The sequence below is a fragment of the Liolophura sinensis genome, chromosome 6 (assembly GCF_032854445.1).
Source record: "Liolophura sinensis isolate JHLJ2023 chromosome 6, CUHK_Ljap_v2, whole genome shotgun sequence".
NCBI classification, from domain to species: domain Eukaryota; kingdom Metazoa; phylum Mollusca; class Polyplacophora; order Chitonida; family Chitonidae; genus Liolophura; species Liolophura sinensis.
This window is the reverse complement of record NC_088300.1, coordinates 79,278,422-79,291,714: the sequence shown is the minus strand read 5'-3', so window position 1 is coordinate 79,291,714 and position 13,293 is coordinate 79,278,422. Positions and strand designations below refer to the sequence as shown.

General features: G+C 40.6%; 1 protein-coding gene across 1 annotated transcript in view; it reads right to left on the bottom strand.

The window, feature by feature from the left end:
* Positions 1–272: 272 nt before the first annotated feature.
* Positions 273–13,293, bottom strand: part of LOC135468798 (coiled-coil domain-containing protein R3HCC1L-like) — a 13,738-nt gene continuing 717 nt past the window's right edge. The window contains exons 2-8 of the mRNA XM_064747223.1: positions 11,895–12,376; positions 10,756–10,849; positions 6,033–6,114; positions 2,486–2,556; positions 2,225–2,320; positions 1,644–1,784; positions 273–1,309 (exon numbers count right to left, since the gene is read on the bottom strand). Coding sequence (XP_064603293.1) covers positions 1,224–1,309; positions 1,644–1,784; positions 2,225–2,320; positions 2,486–2,556; positions 6,033–6,114; positions 10,756–10,849; positions 11,895–12,376 — 1,052 coding nt within the window. The 3' untranslated portion in view covers positions 273–1,223. The remainder of the gene's footprint in view (positions 1,310–1,643; positions 1,785–2,224; positions 2,321–2,485; positions 2,557–6,032; positions 6,115–10,755; positions 10,850–11,894; positions 12,377–13,293) is intronic.

Genomic DNA, 13,293 nt, shown 5'->3' with positions numbered 1-13,293 from the left:
TGTTATGTACTTCACCAACATTAAACCCTGTAATGAAGAATTTTTCACTGACGGCCGTAAGATTAAAAACTGGAGGAAACTGAGCAAAGAGTAAGAAACCTCCGGATTTAAATTCACTGCTGCTCTCGCGATCCTAGTAATCAAAGGCTACAGCACCTCTGATGAAAGAGAACAGTCATCCTGGCAAAAGTTGCTATATCTTCCTTGAACAAGTACAGGTAACAAAACAAAATTTGTATAACAAATCATATTTATCATTATACACAATTTTGAGGTGAAAAACTTTCCAGTACAAAAGTGGAAGGATCCATTGACAACGCAGTAATTTAATTTATGTCCAATGTTAAAACTTGTTTGCCATAGTTCCTCAAAAATATGTTCAACCTCAAATAAATTATTTCAGTTATCAAGTTCATTTTAATACTTAAAGATACCTGTGTCTTATAAATGTCCCTCCTGATTAAGTCCAGTTCAGTACATGTCAAAAATTAAATAATGTCACCATGCATAAATATACAAATATTCAATATTTAAAACTGCACGGTATAAAATGTCCCATCAAACCTATGAAACAAGTATAGCACTCTCATGCAAGTACAAACATTAGACCTGTATAAAGCCTGTAAATATTAAAACAGAAAAGGAAATTTTGGTTTCAAAATAAATGAATTGAAAACTCAAGAATCAAAACATTAACTAAAATTCAGTTTAAGCCTGACTAATTTTATTTTACAAGTGATAAAATTTTATCACACATAAAAGCTGAACGCAACATTTTGTCTTTAACGATCATCCTTGGGTCTATACAGATGAAGGGAGATTCTTATCAATGGTAAGTGTATGTCAGCCAAACAACCATCAAAACCCCTATGGTACTGTTTCTTGCCTTCGCTATAACAAGAATTAACTGCTTGATGAACCTGCTCGGATGTTACTGCTCACCACATGCAGTATTTAGTTCTGACTGCCCAGTCTTCACAAAGACAAACCATGGTCAGTTACGTAGCCAAGGGGAGATAACTGGAGATATAAACAGGCTGTCCATGGCTTGTTTGTATTGGAGACAAGACTGCCCTTACTCTACAACCTGTTTAAGTACGAAACAAGAGTGCTGAAGTAAAGCACACCGTTTGCCTTAAATGGCATTCTAATTATTCCAGTTAATGGCTCTTATTTTAGCAAGTGTAGCAATGACATGATGATGTATGGCTGCACACAGTTCATCAACTTCCTTCTTCATCCATTGCACACTTTCCGTAATTCCCTTCCCAGGCATCATCTTTGTTTCTCCTGTCCTGTTGTCTGCGAGCTGTGAAACAGAGTGAATACACATCTATTAGACTACAGTACATACTTGTATGTCAAAGTGACGTGCTAACCCCCATCAGATGTGTGACACGCAAAAATATAGTGTGCACTTCTTACACGTACCAGAACATATGGTCGTGCCACAAAAGTGAACCGCATATGCAATCCCTACCTGTATATTAATTGTGACAATACGAAACAGTAGCTAGGACTTAACAGTTGTTAAAGACAGTTTCTTCTCTACAAAGCACATTGGTATCATCAAGACCTAGCAATCAATCTAACTAGACTTTAATAGGTCTAAGCAAGGTGCCAGCCATCCTTCCTGAACGCACCTTTAGCCTCTCGCAGCTGTTGGCGCTCCTGCTCACGCTTCTCTTTGGACACGCGGGGAGCTAAGCCCAGGGCTCCAGTGACCAATCGTCTAGCGGCAGAAGCGCTTGTCTGCGGGCGAGCTTTGTATGGTTGGAGAAACTCTGTAATAAAAAAATCTCACTTTGTGCAAAGAAAACTATAAACTGGGAGCAGTTCACGTGGAAAGTTAATACACCAGAATAGCTCTGACACCGGTTAGCCATGCATAACTCAACATGACCATTATAACATTGTGCGTGACCATGGGAATGAAAGATGTTACGACATGCACTTGACCAGTTAGAGGTAAGTGGATTGCTTACTTGGGCCAAAATCTGTTCTTCGCCAAGGCTGCAAATGGCAGGGTTTAGCAGCTATGGTTATGGTCTATCCAAATATTTCCCAACCTTCTAGTCAGTGTATTCATACTAAGAATGTGAAAACTTCTAAGCTTAGCACTGAGCCATTCACAACTACCCCAGTAAGATGAGGGGTACAAATTATAACCCTTACAGTACCGGTACACAAACATGTACTGGCAGGACCCCACCTCATGACTTACCTACACATCTCTTAGCCTTAAGCTTACACTGCTTGTCTGCTTCACTTAGGGCCCGGACTTTCAGCATGGGGTGTTGCATTTGTAAAGCATCCCTGGCTAAGGGGGTTCATGAAACACAGAAAGAAAGAGTCAAAGTAATGCATAATTTAAAAGTTCAGATTATCTCGGGAAAGGGCAAGATTTTTAACATTTCAAACTGGAAGTTCAGCAACTGCAGTTTCACTTTAGAACTCTGACTTCACTTCTGCATGATTAGCTTACCTGCTATTGCACTTGAAAAAATTCCCAGAGCATGAGTGTCGTCAACCCATTTGATGTCAAACCCACGAGATCTGGATGAATGAAAATACAAATGTCATTTTTTTAAAATTATACAAACATACACATACAGTGAACTTCATCATAAGGAATGAATAGTGTACAATGGTCAGCAGCATGCCTACCAGACCCCTGAGTTCTGTTCTGACTTATACATACCACTTGTCAACTGGCAATTATCAGAAGGCCTGATTTAGATGAGGGACTGACCCATATAATGGTATAATGAAAACTGCTACTATATTATAAACCTTTTCATCGTCTGTCTATACATGCCCACTGATGTCATTGTGGTAAAACAACAGCAACTATCCCCATTGTCACCGTCTTGTTTTGTACATGTATGCATCACTCGAAACTCTGCCTCGTTCCTTCGACCAAATTGACCACAGGAATGGCTGTTTACAAGGGTTACCGAACGCAGCATCAATCTCATTAGTTTACATGCAGTATCCAGTCTAATCCAGAGGACCCAACCTGCCAAAGGCAACAAGACTACTGCATTGTGAGAAAATCAAATCACTCACATGATGCTTCAATCCAGGGGCTGAGCATATCAACCTCACTGTGTACCTGACACTCTCCATGTTCATCCCAACATACAGCTGACACTCTCCAACATCTAAAATATTTACCAGATACTGTCACGTCCGCCTGACATTCTCTATTTCTACTCCACCATGTACCCAACACTCTACTTCTACCACAAAATCTAGCTGACACATGGGTCGAATTCATAAAGGTGTTTTGACACTAACGTGTGTAAAAAGCACTGAACATGCGATCAACATCTCCTTAAACTTAGTCAGCGATTCATGAAATGTGATTTGAAAACACACAACTAAACTTTAAAAACACGTGTCCAAATAACAAACATAAGTTTTCACCTTGTGGGTGAGGAGTATGTTTACCTGTCCAAGTAAGTGCTTTACAAGGGGAATCAGTGTCAGTGTCTTGCAGGACAGTGCTGACATGGGTTCTCTGGCAGTTTCGGAGTTCGCTCATGAGTGGGCCGCTGAAGAGGAACAGATATGACTTGTTCCTGGAGAGGGCTTACGGGTTTTTCAGAACAGAATAAATACCCTGGAGAAAAATGATCATATGAAATTTATGCGACGTTTCAGGATCTCGAAAGAATCGTTTGTTTGGCTACTGAATTTAATAGAAGCCAACCTCTTGAGCGTACCGAGAAGGAAACATGCGCCAGCTCCTCTTTAACAGCTGCTCATCACATTACGATTCTTTGCAAAGGCATCATTTCAAATGGATATCAAATGGATATGTGAGGAGTTTCAAGTGCTATTCATCCTGTCACTGCCAGAATTTGTGCTAGGAAGAGACATTCCCTTTACTGATACACCTCAAGACAGAAGATCAACTTTTGAGAGGTTTTACAATATTATGTATTTCCCTGGCATTGTAGGCGCTTTTGAAGGCTTCCCTGTAGCAACTGTAAATTCTGGAGGCAGACTTGCTCTACGATTTATGAACAGGAAAGGATATTACAGTCCGAATTGCCAAGCTGTGAGTGACCATCAGCTTCTCTTCATGAATGCTGTTGCCAGATGGTATAGTTCAGGACATGGCTGTCCAATATTTGAGGAGTCCGAGCTATTCCATACATTCCAGGTTGGAGAATACTTCATTCTCACGCCTCTTTGAAACCAGAGGACACCTACAGAAATTTCTTACAATGGTGCTCAGAAAAGGATGAGACAAGTGATTGAAAGGGCAATTGGGATTTTGAAAGAATCATTTCCATGCATTCAAAATGGAATGCACCTCAGGTATTCAGTAAGTAAAAGGCATCATCCGTTTAGTTAACGTTGTTGGACAATAAAACCAAAAAACGTCAAGGTGTACATTTTTAACCAAACAATGACATGGCTGGCATTTATCCTAAAGTCACCCACGCTCCTGATTCACCACGTTTACAGTCATTTTGCCCCCCTGTAAAAGATACGTGCATTTCAACTGCTAGCGCTTTAAATCACCTCTATGAATTCGGCACCATATTTCTACCACAACATGTAGCTGACACTACATTTCTACCACAACATGTACACCTGGCTGACAATATATTTCTACCACAACATGTAGCTGACACTATATTTTTACCACAACATGTGGCGACCACTAATTTTCTACCACAACACGAAGCTCACACTACATTTCTACCGCAACATGCACGTCTAGCTGTCACTACATTTCTACTGCAGCATGTAGCCCACACTACATTTCTATCATAACATGTAGCTGACACTATATTTCTACCACAACATGTTGCCAACACTATATTTCTACCACAACATGTGGTGAACACTACATTTCTACCACATGTAGCTGACACTATATTTCTACTACAACATGTTGCTAACACTATATTTCTACTACAACGTGTAGCTGACACTATATTTCCACCACAACATGTTGCCAACACTATATTTCTACCATAACATGTAGCTGACACTATATTTCTACCACAACATGTACATGACACTATATTTCTACCATAACATGTAGCTGACACTATATTTCTACCACAACATGTTGCCGACACTATATTTCTACCACAGCATGTGGTGAATACTACATTTCTACCACAACATGTAGCTGACACTATATTTCTACTACAACATGTTGCTAACACTATATTTCTACTACGTGTAGCTGACACTATATTTCTACCACATCATGTTGCCGACACTATATTTCTACCACAACATGTGATGGACACTACATTTCTACCACAACATGTAGCTGACACTATATTTCTACCACCACATGTAGCTGACATTATATTTCTACCACCATATGTTGCTGACACTATATTTCTACCACAACATGTTGCCAACACTATATTTCTACCACAACTTGTTGCCAACACTATATTTCTACTACAACATGTTTCTAACATTATATTTCTACCACAACACGTAGTTGACACTATATTTCTACCACATCATGTACATGACACTATATTTCTACCACAACATGTTGCTAACACTATACTTCTACCACCACGCTGCCAACACTATTTTTTTACCACAACATGTTGCCAACACCATATTTCTACCACAACATGTTGCCGAAACTATAATTCTACCACATCATGTAGTTGACACTATATTTCTACCATAACATGTTGCTAACACTATATTTCTACCACACCATGTTGCCCACACTCTATTTCTACCACAACATGTAGTTGACACTATATTTCTACCACAACATGTTGCCAACACTATATTTCTACCATAACATGTAGCTGACACTATATTTCCACCACAACATGTTGCCGACACTATATTTTTACCACAACATGTAGTTGACACTATATTTCTACCATAACATGTAGTTGACACTATATTTCTACCATAACATGTAGTTGACACTATATTTCTACCACAAACATGTTGCCAACACTACATTTCTACCACAACATGTTGCCAACACTATATTTCTACCACAACAAGTAGTTTACACTCACATGAATGGCTGGAACGCTGCTATGAGGTCTCTGGTAAGAAACTCCACAGGGAATTCGGAGATTTCTATCACATGATCATAAGCTGAAGATAACAATAAACAGTAAGTTTATGAAATGCTCCTCACTGTTAAGTTGATGAAATATACATGTAATACAAGATCACATCAAGCACCTTGTACATCTCATATTTAAACATTTTGAAATGGAGATATGTTGCTCTTAGTAAAACTTAGATAATTCAATTATCACCCAAATAACCAGACGTTGAAAAGTTGTGAGGCAAAATGTGAAGCACATCACTCTGATGAAAGTCTATCCACATTTTTAAACTAGTTCAGTCATCAGAATATTTGCAAATTTATGCATTCTACATGTACCTGATTTGTCTCACATGCGCAGGTTCAGGTGTGCAGACTTAGTTGTTTAGGTGTAGATGTGCATGTATGTAGTCAATGACATGACTTCTCTAACAAACAAAGCAACAAAAAGGGTGATGTGGACATGGAGCTGAGCTTAATACTGGACTCTTACGCACATATATTAGTCTGACCAAATTCATTTGGGTTTCTTTTCTTATTTGGGTGCAAGTGTGGCATTACTTGATTGTGTCTTAAAACCTTTAGGAGATAATGCAATAATACATAGAAGTGCATATAATTTAACTTCAGCCCCAGCGACCTGTCAAAAGTAGATCAAAGTCACTGAAATCCAATAAGCTTTTCTCACCTAACAAAGTGCATGTATACACTAGGTGTGATCAGCTTGTTAATAACCCAAGAGTTGACAGGGATAATGTTGACAGGGATAATGTTGACAGGGAACTGAACAGGCCATCGCATAGACTGCTTTATTATTCATGAATGAATGTTTTAAACTTTCTAGGTCCACATCAAACTCTTTGGGCTGGAACAATTACCAACAACAACCACCACAAGAGAAAACATGTATACAAACCTTCCAGGTCCACATCTGGCTCTTTGGGCTGGTACAAGTATCAGCTACAACCACCACAAGAGAAAACATGTATACAAACCTTCCAGGTCCACATCTGGCTCTTTGGGCTGGTACAAGTACCAACTACAACCACCACAAGAGAAAACATGTATACAAATCTTCCAGGTCCACATCTGGCTCTTTGGGCTGGTACAAGTACCAACTACAAGTACCAACTACAACCACCACACAGAAAGCGTGTATACAAACCTTCCAGGTCCACATCTGCCTCTTTGGGCTGGTACAAGTACCAACTACAAGTACCACAAGAGAAAACATGTATACAAACCTTCCAGGTCCACATCTGGCTCTTTGGGCTGGTACAAGTATCAACTACAACCACCACAAGAGAAAACATGTATACAAACCTTCCAGGTCCACATCTGGCTCTTTGGGCTGGTACAAGTACCAACTACAACTACCACAAGAGAAAACATGTATACAAACCTTCCAGGTCCACATCTGGCTCTTTGGGCTGGTACAAGTATCAACTACAACCACCACAAGAGAAAACATGTATACAAACCTTCCAGGTCCACATCTGGCTCTTTGGGCTGGTACAAGTACCAACTACAACTACCATACAGAAAATGTGTATACAAACCTTCCAGGTCCACATCTGGCTCTTTGGGCTGGTACAAGTACCAACTACAACCACCACAAGAGAAAACATGTATACAAACCTTCCAGGTCCACATCTGGCTCTTTGGGCTGGTACAAGTACCAACTACAACCACCACAAGAGAAAACATGGATACAAACCTTCCAGGTCCACATCTGGCTCTTTGGGCTGGTACAAGTACCAACTACAACTACCACAAGAGAAAACATGTATACAAACCTTCCAGGTCCACATCTGGCTCTTTGGGCTGGTACAAGTACCAACTACAACCACCACAAGAGAAAACATGTATACAAACCTTCCAGGTCCACATCTGGCTCTTTGGGCTGGTACAAGTACCAACTACAACCACCACAAGAGAAAACATGTATACAAACCTTCCAGGTCCACATCTGGCTCTTTGGGCTGGTACAAGTACCAACTACAACCACCACAAGAGAAAACATGTATACAAACGTTCCAGGTCCACATCTGCCTCTTTGGGCTGGTACAAGTACCAACTACAACTACCACAAGAGAAAACATGTATACAAACGTTCCAGGTCCACATCTGGCTCTTTGGGCTGGTACAAGTACCAACTACAACTACCACTAGAGAAAACATGTATACAAACCTTCCAGGTCCACATCTGGCTCTTTGGGCTGGTACAAGTACCAACTACAACTACCACAAGAGAAAACATGTATACAAACCTTCCAGGTCCACATCTGGCTCTTTGGGCTGGTACAAGTACCAACTACAACTACCACTAGAGAAAACATGTATACAAACGTTCCAGGTCCACATCTGGCTCTTTGGGCTGGTACAAGTACCAACTACAACCACCACAAGAAAAAACATGTATACAAACCTTCCAGGTCCACATCTGGCTCTTTGGGCTGGTACAAGTACCAACTACAACTACCACAAGAGAAAACATGTATACAAACGTTCCAGGTCCACATCTGGCTCTTTGGGCTGGTACAAGTACCAACTACAACCACCACAAGAGAAAACATGTATACAAACCTTCCAGGTCCACATCTGGCTCTTTGGGCTGGTACAAGTACCAACTACAACCACCACAAGAGAAAACATGTATACAAATCTTCCAGGTCCACATCTGGCTCTTTGGGCTGGTACAAGTACCAACTACAAGTACCAACTACAACCACCACACAGAAAGCGTGTATACAAACCTTCCAGGTCCACATCTGCCTCTTTGGGCTGGTACAAGTACCAACTACAAGTACCACAAGAGAAAACATGTATACAAACCTTCCAGGTCCACATCTGGCTCTTTGGGCTGGTACAAGTATCAACTACAACCACCACAAGAGAAAACATGTATACAAACCTTCCAGGTCCACATCTGGCTCTTTGGGCTGGTACAAGTACCAACTACAACTACCACAAGAGAAAACATGTATACAAACCTTCCAGGTCCACATCTGGCTCTTTGGGCTGGTACAAGTATCAACTACAACCACCACAAGAGAAAACATGTATACAAACCTTCCAGGTCCACATCTGGCTCTTTGGGCTGGTACAAGTACCAACTACAACTACCATACAGAAAATGTGTATACAAACCTTCCAGGTCCACATCTGGCTCTTTGGGCTGGTACAAGTACCAACTACAACCACCACAAGAGAAAACATGTATACAAACCTTCCAGGTCCACATCTGGCTCTTTGGGCTGGTACAAGTACCAACTACAACCACCACAAGAGAAAACATGGATACAAACCTTCCAGGTCCACATCTGGCTCTTTTGGGCTGGTACAAGTACCAACTACAACTACCACAAGAGAAAACATGTATACAAACCTTCCAGGTCCACATCTGGCTCTTTGGGCTGGTACAAGTACCAACTACAACCACCACAAGAGAAAACATGTATACAAACCTTCCAGGTCCACATCTGGCTCTTTGGGCTGGTACAAGTACCAACTACAACCACCACAAGAGAAAACATGTATACAAACCTTCCAGGTCCACATCTGGCTCTTTGGGCTGGTACAAGTACCAACTACAACCACCACAAGAGAAAACATGTATACAAAACGTTCCAGGTCCACATCTGCTCTTTGGGCTGGTACAAGTACCAACTACAACTACCACAAGAGAAAACATGTATACAAACGTTCCAGGTCCACATCTGGCTCTTTGGGCTGGTACAAGTACCACTACAACTACCACTAGAGAAAACATGTATACAAACCTTCCAGTCCACATCTGGCTCTTTGGGCTGGTACAAGTACCAACTAAACTACCACAAGAGAAAACATGTATACAAACCTTCCAGGTCCACATCTGGCTCTTTGGGCTGGTACAAGTACCAACTACAACTACCACTAGAGAAAACATGTATACAAACGTTCCAGGTCCACATCTGGCTCTTTGGGCTGGTACAAAGTACCAACTACAACCACCACAAGAAAAAACATGTATACAAACCTTCCAGGTCCACATCTGGCTCTTTGGGCTGGTACAAGTACCAACTACAACTACCACAAGAGAAAACATGTATACAAACGTTCCAGGTCCACATCTGGCTCTTTGGGCTGGTACAAGTACCAACTACAACCACCACAAGAGAAAACATGTATACAAACCTTCCAGGTCCACATCTGGCTCTATGGGCTGGTACAAGTACCAACTACAACTACCACAAGAGAAAACATGTATACAAACCTTCCAGGTCCACATCTGGCTCTTTGGGCTGGTACAAGTACCAACTACAACCACCACAAGGGAAAACATGTATACAAACCTTCCAGGTTCACATCTGGCTCTTTTGGCTGGTACAAGTACCAACTACAACCACCACAAGAGAAAACATGTATACAAATCTTCCAGGTCCACATCTGGCTCTTTGGGCTGGTACAAGTACCAACTACAAGTACCAACTACAACCACCACACAGAAAGCGTGTATACAAACCTTCCAGGTCCACATCTGCCTCTTTGGGCTGGTACAAGTACCAACTACAAGTACCGACTACAACCACCACACAGAAAACGTGTATACAAACCTTCCAGGTCCACACCTGGCTCTTTAGGCTGGTACAAGTACCAACTACAAGTACCGTCTACAACACCACACAGAAAGCGTGTATACAAACCTTCCAGGTCCACATCTGGCTCTTTGGGCTGGTACTTGTAGTAATTCTGTGCCTGTGGCTTCTCCACCTGGACACTGCCTACAGCAGATGTCAGCTACAACAAATAGAACTGACTGTCGTATTTCACTCAGCTATTTATAAAGTTAAAAGAAAGTTAAATGCAATCTGTTCCTTTTTAAAAATATAATATACATGTAAATCCATCTAATTTTCTTACAAGACAAAAAACAAATGTCAATGTGCAATAACTGCAATATCTTGCACTATGACGACTGTGCATGGTTTCATGTCTTTTTATGCACGAGCAGCCTACTGCCTCCAAACTAGGCTCTATCCCCACAGTTGTTCTGACAGTTATCATCACTGACGTCACAACAGGAAACCTATAGTTTAAAGCTATTTTCATGCACTAAGAAAAAGCTAATAAGATTTTTGGACTTCAAAAAAACATACGTATTAGGAGATATCCTGAATTGAATACTAAAATACAACAAGCTTTTCATGTATTCTTTAAATAAATAGCCCACGTTAAAAGATAGGGTGTTAAAAATGATTACAGGCAGCTTAAAAACAGATAGAGACAATAGGCAAATATGACAAATCGCAAGGTTGAACTGTGGTTTGTAATCCTCACTGGGTGAAATATCTATTTTAATTTAATACAATGTATGCTTTATGTACTGAAGATCTCACTCTGGGATGTCAAAATCTACTCTATGTATGAAGCAACACTGTATACAAACAAATAGACCTCTTTTAAGGAGCTCTCACAATGTACATGTCGACTCGCCACAACTCCCACAGTAATGCATCCCCATACAATATCCTCCCATGGTTGACTTACCACAACTCCCACAGTAATGCATCCCCATACAATATCCTCCCATGGTTGACTTACCACAACTCCCACAGTAATGCATCCCCATACAATATCCTCCCATGGTTGACTCGCCACAACTCCCACAGTAATGCATCTCCATACAATATCCTAATATGGTTGACTCGCCACAACTCCCACAGTAATGCATCCCCATACAATATCCTCCCATGGCTACTAGGACTACACAGCACCTCAGCCCAGGGAAATTTGTAGATGTGGCCCAGACCAGCACTATATACACAGTGTCTCGCCAACTTACCTCTTCCATGATTTTGGGGTCGAGGCAGTCTCCATCATCAGTGAACAGTTTATCCCACGAATCCTCCTCCTCTTCATCATCAAATGTCTCCATGGCAACACTGTTATGGTTCACCTCTGCATCCTTACACTGGGCAGTCCCTCTAGCTGAGGAAGTCTCCCCGCACTGGTCACTGAATGACGATTCCTCAGACTGACTGCTGGATGGTAGTTCACTGTCAGGTGGTTGGCTGTGTGAGGCTGGTTCTGATAGGCTTGGAGCTCTCTTATGTATATCACAGTGATTGGCTGAAGGTAACACTTCTTGACAGAGATTTGCTAACTTGCTGTTGTTGTCTTTTTGGTCTCCTTTCTCTAATGTCTGGCCTGAATGATCTTCCAAAATTGATGAAGTTATCTCCCTATTTACTTCCTTTGAGTAATCTTCAGCAGTACTGGTTTCTTTTTCATGAGAGCTATTCGCAAAATCTGACCCTGCAACCTCTGCTCAGACAGAAACAATGAAGGTTTTTAAGCAAACCAATACATGTAACTTTGACTGATGTTAACATCTGAATGCAATGTACAAGTAGAATGTAGGAATGTATATGTGTCAAATGTTACAAGATTTGGCACAGCATGTGGAAACTGTGGAACAAAGTGCTAAAAATGAATCTTAAAATCAATATCTCATGCAGGCTGAATTTCAACTTGTATTCAGGATGGAACACCTCATTATATTTACCTTGTAACATCCCAGTTAAGTCCACTCAGAATTTCAACCTATATTCAGGATGGAACACCTTATTATATTTGCATTGTAACATCCCAGTTACATCCATTCATTATTTCAACCTGCATTCAGGATGGAACATCTTATTATATTTATCTTGTAACATCCCAGTTACATCCATTCAGAATTTCAACCTATATTCAGGATGGAACATCATTATATTTGCATTGTAACATCCCAGTTACATCCATTCAGAATTTCAACCTATATTCAGGATGGAACATCATTATATTTATCTTGTAACATCCCAGTTACATCCATTCAGAATTTCAACCTGTATTCAGGATGGAACACCTCATTATATTTGCATCGTAACATCCCAGTTACATCCATTCAGAATTTCAACCTGTATTCAGGATGGAACATCTCATTATATTTATCCTGTAACATCCCAGTTACATCCATTCAGAATTTCAACCTGTATTCAGGATGGAACACCTCATTATATTTGCATTGTAACATCCCAGTTACATCCATTCAGAATTTCAACCTATATTCAGGATGGAACATCTCATTATATTTATCTTGTAACATCCCAGTTACATCCATTCAGAATTTCAACCTGTATTAAGGATGGAACACCTCATTATATTTGCACTGTAACATCCCAGTTAAATCAAGTTAAATA